Source organism: Choloepus didactylus, chromosome 2, assembly GCF_015220235.1.
Source record: "Choloepus didactylus isolate mChoDid1 chromosome 2, mChoDid1.pri, whole genome shotgun sequence".
Taxonomy (NCBI): Eukaryota; Metazoa; Chordata; class Mammalia; order Pilosa; family Megalonychidae; genus Choloepus; species Choloepus didactylus.
The window spans coordinates 97155662-97179436 of NC_051308.1; the positions used below are offsets into that span (position 1 = coordinate 97155662).

The window sequence follows — 23775 nt, forward strand, 5'->3', positions numbered from 1 at the left end:
TTTGAATCTTAGCATCCTTCTGATATAAGGCCTGTGCTCTTTCCTCTTCTAAGTGGCTTACTACTGGGAGAGGTGGGGATACAAACAAGTGAAACCAAAAGGCATGACTTGTGCACTCTGGGGCTTGTTGGGAAGGAGACACATGACTTGAAATGTTCACAAGCTGCTGTGACTAAGTGCTAACGGGGACAAGCAGCAAGGGCTGTGAATTCAGAGGTGGGTGAGAACTCCGTGCCCTGCACCCAAACATGAGGGGTTCATAGGACATCCAGCTCTGCCTCTAACCTGCAGCTGTGGTTGGTGAAGTCATTTTATTCCTCTGGTCACCTACAAATTGGGCCAAATAACCGAGAATCAAACTCAAAAATAATTTTAAAAGTATAGATTGGGGTTCAAATGAGAAGTATGCTTACTAGTTGGATGCAACCTGGTTAGCAGATACTCTTCTCCAAAACAATTTGCTGGGGGTGGAGGCTCCCAGGAGAGGGAGCTGGGGGACAGTGTATGTTTGCAGCTTATGACCAGTTTGTTCTGTGCCGCCATTCTACGCATGTCCTCTGTAGTTCCCCCTACCCATGGCACTAATGGAGGAGACCCCACCCACCCCAGATTCCTCAATCCCCCACGGGGTCTGGGTGCAGCAAGGTGTAGGAAACCCTTGTGTTGGGCCACACAGCTGATTAGGACTTAATCCTTGTTCTCAGAAGCTCACAGTCTAGCTGGGACACATAAAAAACAAAATTCAAATGTGCTCTTGTAACGTGAATCTAACCCAGAGAAAACACTGAGGACCAGATTCTGTAAAAAGAGGCGCTGTCTCCCCAAGCCTGCCCTCTGGGGACCCCAAATCTTCCTGCTAATGGCCAGTCCCAGAAAACTTCCTGAACTCAGGGCTTTTATGAAGATGACACAAGGGTGTGTAGAGATGGCGGGGCTCGCTCGCACTGACAAGACCGACAGCATTTTCAGATGCCCTGATGGGTGGGAACTGTAATGGGTGGACATTGTGACCTGTACTGGCTGCTCCTGCAGCCTCCTCTGCTGCCTCCCATGGCCTGCTCTGGGCATCTGCTACCCGGCAGGAAGGCTCCAGCTTGTGCATGTGCTCAAGTAAAACTCATGGGAATGAAACAGTTGACTTTGTGGAGCACGTACTGTATGTGAGGTTCTGTACCCTATAAGAATGACTTTGTTTAATCCTCCCCACCACCCCACGAGGCAGGTATTATTATTCCCATTTTACAGATGAGGAAAGGAAGCTTAGAGGAATTCAGTAATGTGCACAAAAATCACAGTGTATAGGAAGGACTGAGGCTTTCTTCATGTTTTTTCTTCTCTTTTGACTGTGTGATTTGCATTTGTCTTAGGGCATGGCTGTGTCTATGGAAGGCTGAGCTTCCCCCTGCCTGTGATGCTTAACTCTGAGTCTCAATCCTGGCCGTGCTCTGGAAGCCCCCACACCCAGAACCCGGGGTGGAGAGGCCGGTTCTAATGTGCAGCCAGGATTGAGGGTCTGTGTGAGAGCCTCACTCTGTCTCTGGGGTTCTCCTGGGTGCTGTGATCTGGGGCTGGGCACGAGAAGCACGAGATGAAAACAACTTTTCCAAGAATGGGTAAACAAAAGATGATATATACATACAATGGTATATTACTCAGCCATCAAAAGAAATGAAGTTCTGATGCATGCTACAACATGGATGAACCTTGAAAACCTTATGCTAAGTGAAATAAGCCAGACCCAAAAGGACAAACATTGCATAATTCCACTTATGCGAAATACCTAGAAGAGGCAAATACATAGAGACAGAGAATAGATTAGAGATGACCAGGGGGTGTGTGTGGGGAACGGGGAATTCTTAGTGGGTCTAGAGCTTCTGTTTGGGGTGATGGAACAGTTTTGGCAGTGGATGGTGCTGATGGTAGCATAACCTTGTGAATGTAATTAATACCACTGAAGTGTATTTTAAAAATGTAGAACAGCACATTAAAAGTTCAAGTGGCAAACTGTATGTTATACTTGTGGTATCACAATAAAATTCTTTTAAAAATTTAAAAAAACAACCACAAACCAAGAGCTTCTCCAGTTGTGTAGGAAAACAGCCACCACATAACACCATTAAACACCTGCTAGCCAGTGGCTGCTGGTTCCCTTGGGGATAGGATGGAACAGAGTATGACAAGGGCACAAGTGGCTCAGGGAAGGAGGTGCCCAGGCCCCTGTCCTGGGGGTGGGAGGTGCGGAGACAGGGAACAGGAAGTGGCAGTGGGGGTGGTGTGTGCCTCAGTTGCATCCTGAGAACTGCCTGCTGTTCAAGGGAAACCCCGTCCCCCTGAGTGTGGCCTCATGACCTAAGACAGTAAGCTTCTAAGGGTAGGGACTTGGAAGACCCTAACCAAATGTTAGACACCATCGTCCTCACAGAGGAAATGGAAGTCTGCCATTTACAAATGCACCTACCCAGACTTTTATCTCATTTGGTCCTCGCAGCAACCCTTGCAGTAGATAGGATTATCCCCCATTTTACAGATGGAGAAACTGAGGCCCACAGAGGGGAGCTGACTTGTCCAAGACCACGCAGCTAGTTAGTGGAATGGAAGGACTAAAGTCTATCTGACACTGATCCAGGGATCCTTCTATTGCAACAGCCCCTGGCATGGAGCAGATGCCCAGTAAATGTTTTATTTTTATGTAATTGACTGGAGTCGCTGTGTGGCCTATAACTGGGCTATAACTGCTTCCCCAGGCCTATACCTCCCAGCACAAGCACAGTTGGGCTGCATAGAAGGAGGGTCTGCACCCAGGGAAGTGTGTTGGGGTTAATATCCTCTCCTCCACCAAACCACACACAGCACACTTGTCATAAAAATCATGCCGCTCTTTAAAAAGCAAGCAAGCAAGAAAGCCTGTCCCAATTACTTATCTCTCTGGAGACACCCAATTCCCCGGCCCCCTCTACACCCCCCCCCCCCACCAACTGCACTGACTTGGCACAACACAAAGAAATATTTCTTCTTATCTGCTCTAAATTTACTGTCCAGTAAGTTTCTGCTCTCATTTTATGGGACAGGCAGCTGAGCGATTTTCCCCTGGCCCTTTTTCTTAATCTCAAACATATCGGTAAATTGCCACTGACACCTTCTCTCCAGTCCTAAAAGGAAAAATTGCCCTGGCTTTGGTGGCCCTCGCTGGGGGCTGGCTGGTCTCCCAGGGCAGTGGGACAGTGGGGGCTTCTAGCGGCTGCTTCAGGGCCAGAGGGTAGGTGAACCCAGGGCTGGCTCTGGCATCTTCCTCATCACTGCAATTCAGTCTTGAAAATCCCATGATGTTTAATGAAAGTCTTCCCTGTCCCCTGCATGCTGACATTGGGGTGGAAGAAGATGCAGAAACGAAGAAGGTGCAGCCATTGCTCTGAAGCACTTGCAGCCTCGATGGAGGGAATGTCATTGTCCTCTTGATATGTTCTGTTTGTAGAGCGCTTTCGGGGCTACAGTCTCTTGCACCTGCATCACTGCCTTGAATTCCCCCGGGGGGCTAAGTGGGCGAGACACGGGTCCGATTTCAGCAGGTGCTGGTGGTGCTAGCCGCGGCGGGCGGAAGAGGCAGCGGCTCAAGCCGAGGCAGGCAGGCAGCACGGGGCTAGGTGTGTTCCGGGAAGACTGAGTGTGTGCACAGGAGCATGGGGCTGCGTGTGGGGGCTGGGGTGGGAGCTGGGCCCGGGCTGGTCAGAGCTTAGCCTGGCTTGCAGCGGTCTGGACTTTCCTCGGAGTGGCTGGGTCATCAGTGGTTTCTGAGCAGGGGCTGTGGGAAGCTGTCTGGGGCGTGGTCCTGCATCTGGGTAGGAGTCAGAGGTTGGAGGACAGAAGGGTACAGGAGGATGAGGCCTCGGGGTGCAGCCTTGAATTGCCCGCTGCCAGGGTTTGTGGGTGGAGCCAAAAAGCTGGCCCCTGAGGAAGGGCGGGGCGCGCTGGGCCAGCGAGACGAGGGGGAAGGGAGGGGAGACGCCGGCGCGGCTCCGTCCTGGGGAATTCGGACGTTCTCTGTGCCTCAGTTTCCTTATGGTGCTGTTGGGAGGATCTGGCACATTATTACATTTAAAGCAGTGTCTGGCATAGAGTAAACACGGTTACAGCTTTCACCCTGTTTAACAGAAGAGGCAACTGAAAGAGGGTAAAAAGTCACACAGCTGATAAGGATGTGAAGGCGCTCGAAGTCAGACTCTGCCCTTCCCCGGCCCCGACCTAGGCCTGCAGGCGCCACCAGAGGGCTCCCCGGCCTCGGGAGAGACCCAGCAGGCCGGGCACCACGGCTCTTGGGGTTACCAGGCTGGTGTGGTGAGATAGGTCCTGCACCCCATTTTACGGATTGAGCTGCTGCACTCTTTCCTAGTGGGAAATACAGTCATGACTGTAATATGCATCTCCTCACTCACAGCGCAGTGATCTATCAAATAAAAATGCTAACTATTGTTCAGAGTATTTAATGTGCCTCTTTCCCCAACCCCACTGTACCCAACACCAGCGTGGTGAATATGGCAAAGGATGAGGGGACCCTTGGAAATTTTGGGTGGGAGAAGCTAAACAGAGGGGACCTCTGAGCTGTATTTGTGGGATGCATCAGGTTTACCAGATGATGGCGTAGCAGGAGAGCAAGGGAGGGACTGTGAAGAAGGAACAGCATGTATAAAGGCACAGAGGCAAATAGGCTGGGAGAGCAAGGGGTGTCCTGGGAATGGCGGGTGTGGAGGTGGGCATGGGGTGGGGGGAAGGTGGGTGAGGTTGAGGCCATGAGGCTAGGACCGGTGGGCAAGAAGATGCCTGGACCAGGTGGGGAAAGATGGGGGTCACCAAAGACACCTCTGTCTGTTGCCCATGAGGTTCCTCGGGTTCCAAGGGAGGGAGGCTCACTGCCCTGGGTGGGAGACCCTACTTTGATGCCTGGCACTGGGAGAGCAGGGAGTCATGGAGGGAGAGTTCACTCAGATTCCACTCATTTACCTATCACGTCTGTGAGCCCTACCCTTACCCACCCCCACGTCCTGTCCTGGTGTGGCTCACTCTCTCCCTGAGGGTCAGCCTCGAGGAAACAGGCACCCAGTTGGCACCATTCATCCAGATATGGGCCTCTAACATAGGCTTCCAGGGCGCGTGGTTCATACAGGGATCCCACACAGCCCACATCTCTCCCAGCAGAAGCCCTGCACCCAGTGAAGGGTTTCACCTTCCCACCTAGTTTCCCAACTTCCCTGGCTTCGTGGTCCCACCAGTTGCTGGGGCTGCTGTTGGGGCAGGCTAGGGTTTTCCAGGATCTGGTCAACGGAGATGGGAGGGTTGTGGTCAGAAGGCGCATGAGGGTTGGCTCCACCCCTTTTCATGATTTCCTTGACCGCAATTGCTCACGGGGCCACCTGGGGTGGTGGGGACGTGTTCCTGTCACCCTGGGCCTGGCTGACAAGCTTCATCTCTTTGCACAGAGGCACAGAGCTTTGGCCTGCTGGACCCCAAACTCTGCTACCTGCTGGATGGGATCCTCTTCCTCTACGGCGTCATTGTTACCGCCCTGTTTCTGAGAGCGAAGGTGGGTACCACTGGGGCTCTGGGGAGAGGGTGTGGGCTCCCCCACAGGGTGGAAGTTCAGAGGGGCCATGGTCTTGGAAAGTCTTAAGGTTGGGTGGTGTCTGGGGCTCTATGTCTGTGGGCAGCCTAAAGTGCAGAGAGGCCTTGCTGAGGAGGTGTTTGCATCTTGGGAAGGAGAGGCTCTGACTAAGCAAGAGAGAGTGCAAGGGAGCGCCTGGCGCTGGGTGCCTCATTGAGGAGCAGTACAAATGTGTGGACATCAGCGTGCCCCAGGGCAGGGGGTACTGCAGATAGCAAAGGCAGCTCAGAGCAGGAAGGCAGGGGACCTGAGGCCTCTGCCTGGTCCTGCTGTCCATCTGCTGATCAAGGCACTTCAGCCTTTCTCTCAAAACCTTGGTTTCCCCAACTGTAAATGGGAGGGTTGGCCCTGAGCATGGGTTTCCCCCAGGTGCCTTGCAGACCCCAGATTTCTTGGAAGGGGTGCTTGGGGTGGGCCTGTCATCACTAGGACCCTCAACCCATTTCTCTTTTGAATTTTGGACTTTGGCTTAAGATTTTATCTGAAAAACAGAGTTCTGATTTTTTGTTTTTTTTTTGAGTTTGAATAACATTGCCTTAGATTATTCCTAAGGTGATTTCCAAAGCTCTGAATTGGAAGACTTCGGGGTTTCTCTCGGCTGAGGGAGCGTGAGCTGAGGGGCGGGTAACTGGAACCCTAAGCTAGCCGCGAGGCTGCCCGGCGGACGGGGAGGCAGCTGGTTCGCAGGAAGAGGCCGGCGTGGCGCCGCCTGTAGAGACTCTGCCCTAGGGATCAAGATAGGAGGCAGGATCTTGTGCGGCCACCAACCATCTTGGGATTGCCTTCAGAATCCTTGGGAGGAGGGGGCTCTGGAGACACCCTTGTGCCCCGAGAGTCGCGGCCCGCGAACCACTTCTGCGCGTACGCAAAGGCGCTGGCGGCGGGAGGCGGGTAATGCTGCAGGGCAAGCTGCGGCAGCGTGCACAAGCGCGAGGAAAAAAGGACAACTGAGCTCAGAAAAGAGGCACCAGCTCTAGCAGGCGGGCACCAACTGTCTGTTGTCAAGGACGCGAGCGAAGCCCTCCCCGGGGCCGCCTCCGGCCTGGAGCGCTTGCCCGCGCACCCAGCGAGCAGTAACGCAGTTTGCTCCTCTCGTTTTCAGTTCGGCAGGAGCGCAGACGTCCCCGTCTACCAGCAGGGCCAGAACCAGCTCTATAACGTAAGTGGGCCTTTCGGGTGGACCCACATGGAAAGTTCAGGTCTTTTATTGGGACTTTGTTGAAAACTCAGGAAAGTGTCTAGGTTTTAGGTTCGCAGTCTCGGCTCTGTGACCCGACAAAGCGTTTAACTTCCTCAGGCTCAAATTTCTAACCGGTAAAATGGGGACAGTGATTGTACCCATCAGGTTGCTGCAAAGATTAAATGATTTAATGATTTGATACACGCAAAGCACTTAGTATGGTGCTTGGCTCTCGTGAGCTCCCAAGTCAGCAACTCGCAAAGCCGAGAGGTGGGTGGAGAATGAATGTGTTAGGATCTTCCGAGCGGTGGGCAGAGCTATGTCGCACCTTTCCTTGCCGTGGGACTTTGGTCGATTGATTACCTTCTCCGATCCTCGGCTTCATTTATTACTGGGAATGTTATTACATATCAGGTGATCAGCGTATAGTAGGAAAAGCCCTTGGTGACCGTTGGGGACCCCGGGCCTCTCAGATGCGGGATGCAGAGGGCACGAGTTAGCGCCCCTCCCGCCCGGGTTCTTTTCTTCACCGAGGCTCTGCCCGGGGAAACCTGACTCCCGGGTCCGGCCGGCGCCGCCCTCCTGAGCCCCCTCCTCCCTGCCGAGCCTAGCGGGGCTTTCTCTGAGGCTTTCCTGTTTTAGGAGCTCAATCTCGGACGAAGAGAGGAATACGACATTTTGGATAAGAGACGGGGCCGGGACCCTGAGATGGGAGGGAAACAGGTAAGGGGATCCCTCTCTGGGCGTGTGTGTGTGGGGGGCGGGGGGTGTCTCAGTCTGGGCAGGGAAGGGCGACTCCTCACGCAGTGCACGTCCTGCCGCCAGACTGGACGTGGGTGGGGCCTGGGGCAAGGGGACACAAATGGAGGACCCCTTGTCTTCTTTCCTCGTCGTCATCTCGAGGAGCCTCAAATACACAAGCCTGGCACCCTGGACTGCACACAGGTCCAAGCTCCCTTCATTCTCCCCAAAAGAGTTGCTCCTCGGCCGCCCTGAGTGCCACACCCAATGGCACTGTGCGCCCCGAGGAGGATGGCCCTGGTAAAGGAGTCCGCGTAAGAAGGGGTCTGCGGCCACTGGGAAAGGACTTCTGGGTCCCAGCAGCCTAGAGCAGGGTTGGGTGCGGGCACCAGGTGCTCTGTCCTCTGGGCTCCGTGGGCTCCTCACCCCGGCCGGAAGGGAGCAGCTGCGCGAGGCTGGAGTAGGCACCTGCAAAGAGTAGAGCCCAGGGCAGGGGCTCCGGCTGCCCAGGCTTTTGGACCCTGGTGGACGGAACTGCCTGACGTTGCCTGGTGGTCCTTGTCTTTGGTTCCCACCTGTCCATCCAGGTCCCCTTCAGGCTCTCCAAGCCTTGTGCAGGGTGAATTGTTGATGGAGTAAGAATGGGTGGGCCAGGGGAGACCATCGTTTTCCTCCTCCCTACCTCCACCCCCACCCCTATCTTCCCTCCTCAGCTCTTGCCCTCTCCTCTCTTTATCTGGATGAGGAGAGGGTGGAAGGGGGGACAAAGTGGGCCATTCTCTGCATGGCACCTCTCAGTAGGACCTGCCGAGCAGTGGCTAACCCTGCTCCAAATGAGGGCTACTAGTCACCTTTCACCCAAATTCCAGGACAACAGGAAAAATCCCACTTCTAATCTGTGATGTGTGTGGGTGTGTCTACAAGGGGCAGACAGGCCATCAGCAGACACCCCCAAGACTAGCACCAGGCAGGCCCGGCAGGGATGTGAAGTGTGGGTGCCAGTGAGTGTGCACTGTCATGAGGTGTCTAACCTGGTGCAGCCAGAGGTCCAAGAATGGCCTGGGAAGGCTGGTGGCACAGGGAGACGTGGGGGTCGTGGGGAGATGTGGGGGGCTGTGGGGAGATGGTGGGCTGCCGGGAGGTGGGAGAGGAAAGGCTGATAGCAGAGCTTGTGGCCTGGATTCCCATTTCTCCACCTCTTACTTTATTCCTTTTCTGTTTTCTAGCAGAGAAGGAATCCTCAGGAAGGCTTGTACAATGTGAGTACAGGAAATCTCACATTTCACTTTTGAAAGCTGGAGAGAAAGGCCCAAGGAGGGCTCTGGAGGAGGCTTTTCCCCACACTCTGTGGTCTTTGAGGACTTGACCCTTCCCTTTTCCTGGGCCAAATAATGTCTCACCTGCTTGTTGCCTGTAGCAGCAACTGCTCATAGAAGGGCCTCTTAGCTGAAAATTGCGAGTTACCTGCCCTCAGCCCTTGACTCTGCTGCGGGAGTTGCCAGGGACCATCAGCCTGGGGCAAGGCAAGGTCAGGCTGGGGCAGAATGAGGCGGCAGCACCCTCTGAGGGGCATCCTTTCCTGGGGGTGGGAGTATTCCCCCGAGTAGCTCCTCTTGTTGAAAGGTCAAATTCACCATCCTGGGTGTGGACCTGAGACCATTGATCGGGATCAGCCACAAAGGGGACCCTTGAAGGCAGTAACCCCCTGTAGCCTTCTGTAGATGAGCTTCCTCTCCTTTCCTTTTGCAATTGGTTGCTCCACAGTGCGTGTGCTCAAATAAAGAACTCTGGGGCCAGGGTGAGCCCTTGCATTTTCCAACATCCCTGTCCTTGGCTAGATCCACACATGTAGTCTTTTTGAGCCTCATCTGAGCTTCTCAACTTCCCTAGCTGAGGAGGAGGAGGGTGTTGGGCTGGAGCTGGTTGGTGGTGGGCAGAGATGTTTCGGTAAATAAGGCTTGGAACTTTGAGCGTGGAAGGAGCTCCCACCTCTATGCCTACTTAGGAGTTGAGAGGCTTTCTCTTGTTGGGGAGCTCACTGTTTTCTGTATTAGTTAAGGAAATCACTGTTTCACTCCTTCTTCTTCTCCAGGCACTGCAGAAAGACAAGATGGCAGAGGCCTACAGTGAGATTGGGATGAAAGGCGAGGTAGGTGTTGCTGTTCATTAATTCCCAAGGATTGGAGGTGGGAGGGGAGCTGCTCTAAGGGAATTCCTCATGGACTACCAGTTATGCCTGCCATAGGCATCCAATCCCACCCACTCCTCAGGCCAAATGCCAAAAAGCACATATAGTGGCTGCCAGAAGCAAAGGCTAATCCAGATCTCCCCCAGTTTGATAGGACATAAATTACCTGGGAAGGGCTGATGCTCTTTTGAGACTAAAACCCAAATCTTGATTCTAAAAACAATCTAAGCTTTGCAAAAGCAGATCAGTTGTGTCACCATTAATAACAGTAGTTACTGAGTGCCTAGTGTGTGTCAGATATATGTTCAGTGCTTTGGACTGTGGGCCTATACAAAAGAAAATGCTGGTTCCCTGCTCATCATGATTGAGAATTTCTAAACGGTGATTAAACCCTTCTAAGCCCAGGCTACATGCCCACGAAGTCAACCCTGTCAGAGCTTTACAAAGATGGCCTCATTTAATTCCCACAGTACCCCACCCCCAAGGTCACAGAGCTAGTAAATAGGGGAGCCACAATTGGACCAACACTGCAGCCAGAGCTCATAACCACCATGTGGTCGCCATGCTCAGTGAGTGGAGATAAGTAACCAAGAATTTTGGAAACTGCAGAGAGGTCAGCTTATTCCAAGCAGGGACCAACATAGCTGGAGCTCAGTGTGGCCCAGATCCTAGGAATGTGATGTCCCAGAGGATCTGATCGGGCAGAACAAACCCTGTCCTGGTCAGAGCAGACCCCACCTTGCTCTGCAGAGGTGAGATCTGGTCAATGGCCTGAGGCCCCCTTTCTCCCAGGGCAGGGGTGCTGGCTGAGAGGTAGCCACTCTGACTTTTGGGGGATCCTCCAGGAGGGGCCCTTGAGCAGCAAGGCCACTAATGACTGCCTGAATTGTTACCTTTTCTTGTTTTACTCCTAAAGAACCAGCGGCGGAGAGGCAAAGGGCATGATGGCCTTTACCAGGTAAGAGCTGATGGTGGCCGCTCTCGTGTCTGCTGCTGCCCCTCCTTCCTGGGGTTGTGCATTTGACAAGGGGCTAGATCAAGGCTCCCACTTTTTGCTTGTTGGTGACACCAGCTCTTGCCAGTGACTGGTTGGAGCAAGCCCTGGCTCCTGCATTCAGGCTGGTGATGACTCCACTGCCAATCCCTAGGGCAGGGCAAGGACGCACCCGTTCAAGCCAATTTCTTGGCTGCAGCTGGGAGCTCCCAGGCATTACTTGGCACAGCAGATAGAAGTGGCAGCTGCCCCGAGGGTGTGCAGTCTCCACAAAGGTACAGACAGAGTCAAAGGAAACCACCCAAGTGATTTCATGCCTCTTTGTCTACTACTCTGGGCCCTTGCAGGAGCCTTCCTCTGCCTTGTAGCCTCAGATCTGATAAGAAAGGGAGGAATGGCAGGAAGATTGAAGAAAAAAAAAAATGACAAAAAAAAATGACAACTTTAAAAAGAAAACCTATTGTAGTCAGGTTACCTGGTTTGTGCCAGTTAGTGCAAACAATTATATAAACTAAGCATGACCTATTTCTCTAGAATATAATCCCCAGCAGTTTTTCATTTCTGTCCTTTTGGCTCCCCTGGGCTGCTCAGAGCTCATTTAAATGATTCCAAAGCATCAAGAGTGCCACCAGAATTTACCTGTGTGGCTGCTGCGGATCCTTCCCCTTCCCGGCCCCTGGACCAGGGAGGGAGGGTTCTAGTGAGACTGGGACCAGCCTTGCCTGTTGTTCCCTGATAAAGAGTCTGACTCCCCTAGCAGGGCCAAGGAGGAGGCCAAGGCCAAGGAGCTACCACTCTCTCCCAGCAGCCAGCCCAGGCTTCCTGGGGGGCCAGGGGTTAGGAGACAGCAGATTCTCTGAGCAGGCCTGGGCTCTTCCATTTGATCCCAGGTCAGGATTTGAGGTTGAGGACTCTCCTTCCTCTTTGGTTGGACATGCTGGGCCCTGGAGCTGCATGGCACAGCACTTGGGGAGCCGGGAAGAAGGGTGAGAATTTAGGTGGAAAGGAGTTGCCCCAGGGCCATTCCCAGCAGGGCACAGAACCCATCTCCCCAGCAGCCCTCCCAGCCAAGGCTGCTCCACTGTGAGCGGAGGGGATTGTTCTCGGCCTCTGGGAGCTGGGAGGTCATGGATGGGCCCGGGCTGTGGAAGCCGCCTGTTGGCCCCCGGTGGGCTCTTGCCTGCACAGGGACTCCTAGCTCACTCTCCTTTTCTGATTTGCTTTCATCAGGGGCTCAGCACGGCCACCAAGGACACCTATGACGCCCTCCACATGCAGGCTCTGCCCCCTCGCTAACAGCACAGGGACTTCACCACTAACAGGCCAGACCAGCGGACGCCAGATTGTTAAAGACACAGGATAAACCATTTGCAACCCAGATCGCTCACATTTCTCACCCACCAGAGAATCTCTCTGCATGACTAGGATGCTTCAAGTCATCACATTTGGACATAGCCAATTCCAAACTGTAGGGCAGAGAATAGTGTCCCAGAACTCTTTGAGGGAGCTCATCTTCCAGGCTCATGGCCGTCTAGCAGCCGGTTGTGAACACAGCACCTTTTCAGTTCTTTCTGGGGTGCTGGTGGCTGGAGGCCGGCCCCTGTCCCAGCAGCTCAGTGCTCTTGCACACTCCGTCTCACAGCTGATATGTTAAGTCTGTTTGCATAGTCCCAGGGAACGCCCCAGTGTTAGCACTCGTCTTAACTGTTGCTCTGTCTGCTCTGTTGGTGTTTGCGTTGCTTCGCTCTTGCTGTAAACTTGGCTTCTGTTGTCAGCCTTCCACCCACTTCAAGGTAACTTGTAATTGGGCCAAAGAGGCCGCTGTGTCTACTTGTGAAAGGTTCGGGTGGGGTGGGTGGGTATGGGAGGAGAGCTCGGGCACGTTTGCAAAGCCAGAGGTGGCTGGGAGTAGGCGCTGAAAGTCGACAAGGGAGTGGGAGGAGCAAGAGTCTGACAGGAAAGGGGCCTTTCTCTAATCAAGAACACATTCCACATGTACAGAGATCCCCAGCCAGGAACTCCGGGAACTGAAAGGGGGAACTGAAAGGCGAATAAGGCTGTCCATGCCCCCTGCAGCTCCTTATCTTATAAGAGAGAAACACATTGTAAGCAAATTGCTATGTATATTAAAAAAAAAAACCCAGAGTGTCATTATAGAGCAGGAACAAAGAGTGGGGTGGAGTGGGTGGGGAGGATTGAGAGAAGGGAGCAAGATCTCCTTCTCTTCTGAGGATTTGGTCCACCTTAACCCTTTGCGTGAAAGAAAAACCCATCATTGCGAAGGCTTGGAGGGAAGACCCAGCGCCACTCGGACCTATAAAGATCCCAGCGGACAGTGGCACCACTGGACGAACTTCAGTCGACTTATTGGAACACTGCTGTGTAATTCAAGGATGGCACCCCTCCCTGCTGTGCTTGGTTATAATTTATACTGGTTTGCTAAAGCCATACTATTCTACATAATAAATGCTTCAGTGAAAATGCTGCTTTAGAATAAGCTTCATTTCAGTAGAAAATCCTGTGATAGTAATTTAGTCATCAGAAATCAGCAAGCTGCCATCGTGGGTGTGTTTGTGTGTGTGTGTGTCTGTGTGTGTTCTCTGGAGAGAACCAGATGACTCCTTGAAACGTGGGTGCCTGGTGGTGCACCCAGTGGCCCAGAGGGCTGCTGTGGGGGCGGCGTCACATGGTGCAAGGTGAGCAGGGTGGGCAGGCTGGGTGGCTGTGCCTCTTGACCTTGAGCCATGCTCAGAGCCCTACCATCTGGTGGGATGGGCCTGGGCCTTGTGCCAGAACCTCGAGGGTGTTGGGAAAGAGCAGTTCAAGAACCCTGAGAGGACAACTTTTCGGCATCATGCCTTGCTTGGGATGAGGGGCCAGCCCAGCATTCAGGAGTCGGGAGTAGACAATACCGTGAGCAGAGGGTGTCTAGCGTTTATGAACAATAGCTGATGCCACCACACAAATGTCACATCTATATGGTTTGGAGGAGGGTTGGAGGACAGAGGTCTTTTAGATCAGTTTCCTTTACAAAGGTTGGCCCTGTCCCCAGCGATATTTTTTCTAACTGCAAGGGCTATCTATATATGAAGCCCCAACTTATCAAGCCAACCAGTTAATATTGGGTGGACTTTGAAATCAGTACTTTTACTTGTTCAAAAAAGAAGCCCAAGGCCATGACTGTCAAAAGCCCCTGAGAATTGGGATTCCAACAGGAGTGATGCACATAACTGTACAACTCACTGGCAACTCACTGAGAGAAGGCATTTCGATTTGCAACCTGGCCTCTTGGGGGCATCCAATTCCATGCAACAAGTACTTACTAAACACCCACCTCTTCTGTGCTCAGCATTTTGCTAGTTTACCAGGGATGATACAGAAGTACGGTCACCGAGTTGAGGATGTAAAATTTTGTCATCAGATCTCAACCACATTGTATTGAGTTTAGCATCACATTGTGGTGTCATAACACATGAGTAAGGCAAAGAAAGCAGAGCAAGGAAGCAGGATGCCTAATTGCTCTCTCCATCTCCTAGCTCATGATTCAGGCTGTCGATTGGCACAGGCTGTTCAGACAGGGACACCTCATAAAGCTCCTCAACAAACTGAAGTTTTCTCTCTCTAGGAAAGTCATTTTAAGATTCAGATGTTCCTTTTAATGAAGTCAACTAATTATATTAAAATGTGGAATTTAAGTATTATAAGCTAGAGGAAGATAAGTTACGTGTACCATCAGACAGGAGAATAGGATGCCAAATTCAGGTTTAGCTTTCCTCAGAGGGCCATTAGAGAAATGAATGTTCAGGTCTTGGCAGGAAATGTTAGAGAGATATGGCAATTTAAACAACAAACTTGGAAAAACTGATTTCAATCCCAGTTCTGTAGTCACATACATAGTGAGATGGCAGCTCTGAAGAGTTCTCTTGGAGGATCAATCAAGGGCCTGCATGTTTGATCACAGAAAGCACTCCTCAGGTCTGAAGGAAACAACTGCTATTCAACTCAGGGTCCCCTAACCACATCAAGGGCCTGGTGAGGGAGAAATGCAATGACCACAGCTCCCCAAGGAGCACGGGAGGGAGCTCCTGTCACAAGGGTGGGAGAGAACCAGTTTGCCTGCAGTGATTCTGGGGCTCCTGAGAGCACCTGCTGGCAAAGCCTTAGGTGAACAAACTGTGTGAGCATGTGTGTGTGTGTGTGTGTGTGTGTGTGTGTGTGTGTGTGTGTGAGAGAGAGAGAGTGAGAGAGAGAGAAGCACCCCAAATACTAACACAACGTCAAAGAAACTCAAACAATGTGAAAACACTTGGAAAATGGTTTAATAATGTTTTACAACAGAAATGACCTGTACAGTTACAGTAAGTTTAATATATATAAAAAATTACAGCAGACAAATGCATCTACACAAAATCTACCATTTCATTCTGATTCACTGTGACCTACACAATCTCTCCCAAGCCTACAGACCCCTGCAGGCAGCCCCAGGAGGGGGAATCACAAAAAGGGCACTTTTAAAGAGACAGCACCGCTCATGTTTCCCACCACCTCCTCAGGCCTTGGGAGGTATCAGCTAATTCCCCAAAATGTAAAGTTGCTTGTGTTTCAGGTTTTTCAAAATCAAGAAAAAGTGTGTTTCCCAGGGGCACAGATAACAAGGTCCAGAACTCCGTTATCAGCTCATTCTTATAAAATATTCCTATCAGAGGGGAAATGGCTAAACAGGCACTCTGGGGCAGTGAGGCTATACAATAGCCACCCAGACTGCAGAGTTATCTAAGGGGAAATGTAAAAGGACTCCCAATAAACTACCTAGGAATTGTCACTGCCTCATTAAAGCTGCTGGACAATTTTAGAAAGAATCATTTACACCACATCTTAAGTTTCCACAAAGAAGAACTCAAACTCACATTTTAAAGTTAAGTACACAAAACAAAAAGCTTTGGAAGGCCAAGGGGCCAATTTCCCCTTGTGTCCCTCCCTTGACAACAGTGGAAAAACACCCCTGAATCAATATTTTTTTTTAAAAAAAGGGGAGAAAAAGAAAGGTGGGGGAGGGAGTTAAGATATTTAAAGACAGAAAGAAAACATCTTTAGAAAATCACGATCACTGTCTCTTTAAAACAAACAAAATCCCAGTTGGGAACAGCAATAAGAGAAAACGCAATCTAAATTGAAACCTGGTGGAAATGTATTACTAAATATTATGTACACTCAGAACTTTTTACCTTTCTTTTTTATTACGAACACCTAGGCAGTGAAAACTGTTATGTTATTACATACATAGACACACCCAAAACATACAAAAATACTATTATTTCAAACTACTAAGAATAGGACAGTTCAGTTATTTTCATGCTATGACTTTAAGAGCATTACACTGAAACAAACGAAGTTAAACATCATTTTTTTTTAATATCCCGGAAATATACCAAAATATACATCTAAGCTTTGGAATTACTGAGGTTAGACTAATGCAAGTGCTGGGTAATCGTACTTAATACACAAATCTAAGGTTCTGCAGGAAAGAAATTATCTTTGGTATCTGCATCAGGCTAATATTATTAACATTTGGATTTTGCTTTGGGATAGAGCTTGTATGACCCTAGAACCAAATACCCCCCTCCCCCAATCAACTGAGATTAAAAAGATCCATGTAAAAAGTTCCTTCATTTGCAACCCCCCCGCCCCCACCCCCAAGTTAAAAAGTCACAGGCATCTACCTAGCACAAAAGGTTGTGAATTACAATGCATAGTTGCACAGTGGTGCTGCAAAAAGGAAAGAAAACTACAATAAAGAGAAATGAAAAGCTTGATAATCTTTCTGCATGTTTTCTCACAAACAGGACAGCACTTCCAAGCAGTTCCAGTAAAGGAAAAACAGAACAAAAGCTCAGAAGGGCACCTCGGCGTGAATTACCCATCACCCAGCCCCGGAGGTTAAAGCACCCAGCAGAGCAGCCAATCGTGTGCCAGTGTCTTCAGCTTCCCACCACTCTGTGGAGTCCGCGGCCGGGTCAGCAGCAACTCCCCGCCTCCCCGAGTCTGGGTCCCCGTGGTGACCCTGGCTGTTGCAGGGTGGACTGTAGTAGTGATGGGGTCTGGTCTTTTGTTTTGGAAAATCTGAAATGCCAATTTGTTCCACAGCATGTTCACAAGTTTGGCAAGGGCCAAAGCTACTGAGCATGCACCTCCCCGCTGCAGCAAAACCCCAGAACATGGAAAACATCCTTCCTGCCCTTTCTGATCCAGTCAGAGGTCTCCCCACCTGCCCCTGGCCTCACTCCTCTAAATACCAGGATGCCACAGATTGGATTGATGCTGAAGACTTCCCTTTTCTTTGGTTTTTTTGTTTGTTTTGAGTTTATACAATCATTAAGAAATCTTTGGTTTTGGCTGGAAATTTTACAAACAAAACAAAACAAAACAAAGAAACCACCCTCCCTGGCTTATAGCAGCAGTATTATGACCTGGCAAAGCTTTTTTTTTTTCCAACTTTGGGGGTGGGAATTGAAGGTTGGGAACTACATTCAAAGAAAAGGTGAAGGGCTGGGATGCAGCTTCTAGAGAGCCCATTGGATATAAGATTGTCAAATAATAATAATATTAATAATAATAATAATAAACTTAAATATTTGGATTTTTTTTTTTTTTTTTTTGGTCATGTTAAACGAACAAAAGTGAAGTGTGTATGCAGCAGTCAGCTTAAAGGAGCCTTTGGTGTTTTCCCTTCCACTCAAAGTCCTGAAAATAGGCAGAACCCTGAGGTTTCAGAGGGGAAGGGGAGGGCCTCTACCCCACCAGGGAAAAGGCAAGTTAAGTACAGAAGTTGGTATGTGGCCAGCAGTCAGGAATATGGGGTGGGGTGGGGTGGGAGCACAGGGAGCTGGCCAGCCCTCGAAAGGCAGAGTGGCAGGAAATGTAGATGTTAAAGAGACCTGTGAAGACCCTTGCAACAAAAAGAAATAGACGATTGCAATTTGCCCTCAGTTTGCAGTAGCTTTCAAGCAGCGACATTCAGAGGCAATGGGGGCCCACCCTAGACCACAGGTCCCATGATGCTATAGGCCAGAGTGTGACATTACTTAGAGGAGGGAGGGCAGACTTGGCAACTCTGTAGGGTTTAGAGAAAGTGAAAGCAAGTTACTCAGTCATGAGTTAGAAATGAGGTATACAACAGCTCCTGGACTTGTGGTGGGTAGGAAACCCCACACTTACTCACCTAGCCTTTGCTACTACCACAGATGAAGGGAATGGAACTATGTCTAATGCAGGGGGAAGGTATACCCTCAGAGAGTGAGACCTCCCGTGAATGGAGTAATACACACACACGCCCACTCAAGCGGAGGTAAGAAGCTGGGAGAAGTCTGTCTCTATCTGATCTCAGGGGAGACACACCACTTCTGTTGTAAGAAACCAATGTTAAAATATGGCTGCAAAATTTTATTCTCCCTTCCCATTAAAAAAAATTTCTCCCAACTGTTTGTAGTTCTGAATCCAACTAGGCTGGACTTGGTCTACTTCATTCCTAGAAAGTATGTCCCTTCTGGGGACTTACGCAGGACTGGAACCAAAGACATGGCATCTCAACCCGCAAACAACTAAAGCTGTTCGTAACAGACACTGTCATTTTAGTTTCTGAAGTGCATTTCATTTCCTCCTAAATTTTTCAGAGTTTGAGAGGCTGTTAGGGGTGGGTTGGAGTACAAAGTCTTTTCTCTACTTGGCTCTTTCCTTTTTTCATTAGAAAGAAATCTAAATTTTCAATAATTAAAGTATCTGGATGTCTCATTTTTTAAACAGCACTGTATCCAGCTGTCTGCCTACAGACTTGGGGATATAATGTCAGAGGACTCAATGCCACTGCCAGGTTACTAAAGAAGCCTTGAGCTGCTTTTGTGAGGTTGTGGCAGACTTAGGCAATGATGTACAAGTAAACAAACAAAACATGGGGAACTCTGCAGCAGAGCTCAACATTTTTTTTTTTTACCAGTAAATTAATTCTGGGATCTGAACTTTTTGACAGTGTTCAAGGTTTGAACTAGAGAGTGTGCAGAATGGGCAGATTCAGGGACACAGAAAGAATCATAAAGCACACTTTGCCTCCCCAGCCCGAGAGAGATGTTTCCATCCGCAAAGTGGTGATTAACTACACACACCTTGTCTTTCTGTAACTTTTGTTTCAAGTGCTCTTATCTTCGATATCCCTATTACCTACTTATAAATCTATCTAGCACTTTGAAAAGTCACACAATATTAATATCACTTTTACATAATGCCAGAACAGTTAAGATTACTAGTACAGCTTTCACGAAGTTCTGCAACCTTATCACTTTTAGTGGAATATTAAGAGAGCAATAAATTTCTTTTCCCTCTGTCTTTCGGTATCCCAGCAAATAGAACACCAAAACAATTAACTACTCAACCCCCTCGCCGCATATAAAAAAACAATTTGGAACAATGCTGATCCATAGACGAGTAAAGGAAGGTCTTTTAGTTTCCCATGTAAATCCTGCTCTTGAAAATGCTTACCCTTTATAAGAGACAGAATAGAGATAGCACATCTGAATACTGCCTGAACTCAAATAAACTGTACTGGTTCTGTATATAAGTGTTAAATTAAAGAGGAATAAAAATTTTTTTTAAAGGCCTCCACCCCCATCTTTTGCCTCTTGCAAAATTTCCTAGCAATTCCAAGAACATCACTGCTACACTGAGCAACTCTATATCCATCTTTACAGAGCCAGCTGAGTGAAACAAAAGAAATCTCTTTTCCAAGGCCAGGATAACTAACACGATATCCTTCAAAAACCGTGGAAGGAGGGGAGGGACAGGAAAGAGATAAAAGAAAAGCTTTTCTAAATGTTAGCTTTTTACTCCTATTCCCTCCCTCTGCCCTCTTGAAAACAAGGATAAGTAATGACAAAGCAGTATCTTTGGTACCCCAACCAAATACCACTTAAATTCTGCGAGATGGATCATTTATCAAAAAAAAAAAAAGCCTTTCTGGAGATACAATCTATATCTGAACTCAGGAAGCCAAGAAAGGATGTCCCAGAGTAACGGCAGAAGGGGCTCTTAATTTTTCTTAAACCAGCATCATTTCTCATTCACAATCCCACTAAGAACAAATGTCTCTTCCATCCTATCAACCAATCAATCCCTAAAGGTCACACCTTCTCACAGGTGGGAAGCAGATTGGCTTTCAATTCTTGGTTTGGTTTTTCTTCTGTTTCCATTTTTGGTTTAGAGAGAATTAACCTTGCTATGAAAAAAGGAAGTGAGGTTTTAAAATGTTGTGCTACTAGTGCAACACTCAATAACAAGATGTAGAGTGACAAAAAGAACCTGTTTTGCTTTAATTTTCCTAGAAGACGATGCATTAACCATTCACCTCTCCTTTCCTCTCCAAAATAAATGGTGCATTCTCATTTCTGCCTCTATTGCTCAACCACACACCCATTCATACATTCACCCTTCACCTAAGCTTCTGCTGCATACAGAAGTAATGAATCATTAGGAGAGGCTGGCAGGGTCTGGGAGCATGGGCAGCCACAGGAAATGGATGCAAGTGTACCCTACTGGACCCCAAACCAACTGGACAAGCCACCTGGAACCTGCATGCACCACACTCTGCGTGCAGCTCAGCCCAGAGAGAAGTCAACAAACCTTACACCCAATCACAGGGATAATCAAGTTTCCTTTGGCAAGACAAATATGAGGAAAAACAAACACACACACACAAGCAATGTTCTCCTTTTAACATGATCAACTTCTTCTGTCCCCCCCGCCCCACCCCTCCCTAACCCTATAAATTGTAACCTATCAACAGGATCCCAGATACATACAGCATCAATCATAATAAACAACAGTTCAACTAAATGCTACTGCTAGAATTATTTCCACTATTTATAAAGTTTTTTCCTTTTTTATTTGGTTTTTATTTTAAAACCAGTTTTGCAACAATACTAAGCTATGCTGAGGTATTTCATGAAGGTGCCAGAAGCTAGCTGTTACCCATGAGCATTATCCTCACAGATTAAGGTACCAACATTCAAAGAGAAAAAGAAGAGAAGGATAAGAGTAAAGGAGATCCAGATTACAGAATCAATATAAAATTCACTCAAGTTTGCTGCTTTAGCAAAGACCAGGGGTATAAGAGCCCAAACAAGGAACTGCTTCATGAAGGAGGATGGTTAGAAGAAAGCAACAGTTCATACACTGGGTATAAACTGGTCAACTCTGAGAAAAACCATATTCCCTGTCCTCTTGGTGGAATCCTCTCAAATATATTACTGGAAATCTGAGGGGGGTCCCATTTAATATCTTTGGATTAAAATTGGTGGAGGCAGAATAGTATTAGCATCAACCTATAACTATGAAAGCAGTTTATTTATCCTATTCCTATCCAAGTTTACATTTGTATCATGTTTACCATCTAAGCAAACCCACATAATAGCTTCTCGTAGTTATTCTCCTTAGAGGAATGGCAAAAGAAGGGTTTTTTTTTTTTGCTTCTCAAGTGAAGAAAGATGCTAAGAAGGACTTATCATTTTCTAATTTTCATCCTCAAACCATTAGAAGACTGAAAACAACTTCAAAATAGCCAGGACTATGATTGCATGAAAAATGTCACACTTGAAATGTTTTACACACACAGAGATTATGAGCAAAGAAACCCATTAATTCTTGCCCACTCGAACAATTTTAAATTTCATTCTTTTAGTTTTCTCCTATTAATACTAATGGTCTTTTAGTATTTTTACCTCTAATAACGTGTTTGAAGAATAAACAAACTTTAAATGAATCAATTTCAGATGCTATGATTTAATGAGATAGTATTTTACCAAACTTTCATAAAGAACTGTTGAGGCCCTTCTTTAACTGAGGGCTCTCAAATTGCAGACTGATCTTTGGTAGGTCCCTAAGGGGTCTGAGGCCAAAGCAGACTGCCAACATGATGTCTTCACCTGGGTACCCCACACACATGCCCTTCTCATCACCAAAACCTTATGTGTCAGTGCCTGTTTACTTCTCCCTGTCAACAGTTCTCCTTTCTAGGAGAGAAAAAAAAGAAATATGCTTCTCCTTTTTCTTCCTATTGCAAAGATTTTACTTTTCCTTCGTAGAGAAAATTTTGTGAGGATGACATGTTTGGGAATCAATGAACTACTACAAAGAGTTTCTTCTGTCAGCCAAGTATTTATTATTCACTAATTGCAATGTTTTCTGTCAGGATTTATAAATTCAAGAATCGACATGGATTTTCTATATTTGTGAATGTATCCAGTGTTTCCAGCAATTTAAACAGAAATTTTAATGTTAAAGTTTGGGCTGAATTTAATAAATATGTCAAGCAAATATCTGTGCTTCTGGAAATATAGACAAAGTCCTCTGCCATCTTCCCAAATAAACAAGGGTTAATGGGACAAAATTTTAAAAAGAGGTGTAATTGTGCTTTTTTCCAACAATGAAGTAATTATGCAGAACAGATTGGCAAGATGATCTCACTGAAAATCTTCATCTTATATTCCTTTTTAAAAAAAAATTGTTAATTTCTAATACTAAAATGAAATATAAACAGGTACGGTCCTACACAAAATGAAAGCTGGATTCCTTTGGTTCCATTTATTGAGTAATAAATTGAGTAAATTGGGATGGTATTGATCTTTCTTACAAAATAAATAAAAGGAAGTGTGTATTATATCAGTTTATTAATAATAAACAATTTCTTCTTAATTCTAGAAAGCTGCCTATATAACTTCCGAAACATTTAAACTAATATAGCAATCATCTTATTTCTTAAATCAGGAACAATATTATTGTTCCTCTGAGAAGCCCTTTTCTAGGTCTTTCTATTCTGTCCTTCAGATTGATACAGGGTATAAATAAAGTTCATGACCAAACTGCACTGCTTGTGATAAGCAGGATTCAAACAATTACATTCACCGCTCCCTAGGGAGGGCCCATTACCACGGGCCAATACAATATCACTAATGCATTGCTAACATATGCATTTAGGATTAGTCTTTGGCTTAATATGTGTTAACCAAATTCAGGGATGAAATAAAACTTGCATAAATATTAAGGAGAAAAAAAGAAGAATCATACAAGGAATTGTGACGACCTATCTTGCCCTTCTTCTTCAAAATGCACAAACTATACCAAACACTTCTTTTCTGGTCAAAGGGCCCCTTTTAATTTGCAGACTCTCTGATAAGGTGGCTAAAAGATAAGTCTGAGTACCTTAGGTTAGGAGACAGTCCATTCAATTCAAAAAGCATTTCTTGAGACAATAAAAAATAAAAGTAAAAAAGGTAAGGCATTTTAAATGAAGCAATACGATCAGCAGAATATGTAGGGATGGTGACGGAAAGTCAGTTTTAAGCTAACACTCATCAACAAGCCATATTAGTATTTTGTGTGTACATATGTAAATGTACCTTCCATTTCACAACTTATTTTTTAAAAAGAGAAAGAAGAAATTTTTAAAAGTTATTTTTGTCTAAGGATTTTCTTTTAAACACAGATTTTTATACTGATTTAAGGTCTACCCTCATAAAGTGAAATGCAGGCACACACACACACACACACACACACACACACACACACACACACACACACGGCAGAATCCCCTTATTCCAAATTGACTAGAGAATACAGAGAGGGCAGGGAATAACCACCATACTGACATTTAAAGCTTACTGTCTTCTTTAATTAATTAAAGTCTGTTGGCAAGCCTTGTTTGGGAGAGGGAGCATTATTTGAAGCACATAGGGAGAAAAAACATAGACTTTCCTTGCCCTTCCTCTTAATCCATGGGGCTTGAGTCCCTTGGGACTCAACACTTCCTTTGGTAGCACTTTTGGGAAATAAACGCTATAACCTCTCATCCAGGACAGCGGGTATCAGCATTTCCTTCCCTAAAACATTCCTTCTACTCTCATCACTCCCATGGGAGGGACCCATTACTATAGGCAACTACAGTATTATTGATAGCCTTAAAATCATTTGCACAGACT

General features: G+C 47.5%; 1 protein-coding gene across 1 annotated transcript in view; it reads left to right on the forward strand.

The window, feature by feature from the left end:
- Positions 1–12621, forward strand: part of CD247 (CD247 molecule) — a 74717-nt gene extending 62096 nt beyond the window's left edge. Inside the window, exons 2-8 of the mRNA XM_037825436.1 lie at positions 5472–5575; positions 6756–6812; positions 7476–7556; positions 8801–8833; positions 9667–9723; positions 10679–10720; positions 11987–12621. Of these exons, the coding sequence (XP_037681364.1) occupies positions 5472–5575; positions 6756–6812; positions 7476–7556; positions 8801–8833; positions 9667–9723; positions 10679–10720; positions 11987–12052 (440 nt within the window). The 3' untranslated portion in view covers positions 12053–12621. The remainder of the gene's footprint in view (positions 1–5471; positions 5576–6755; positions 6813–7475; positions 7557–8800; positions 8834–9666; positions 9724–10678; positions 10721–11986) is intronic.
- The last annotated feature ends 11154 nt before the right edge of the window (positions 12622–23775 follow it).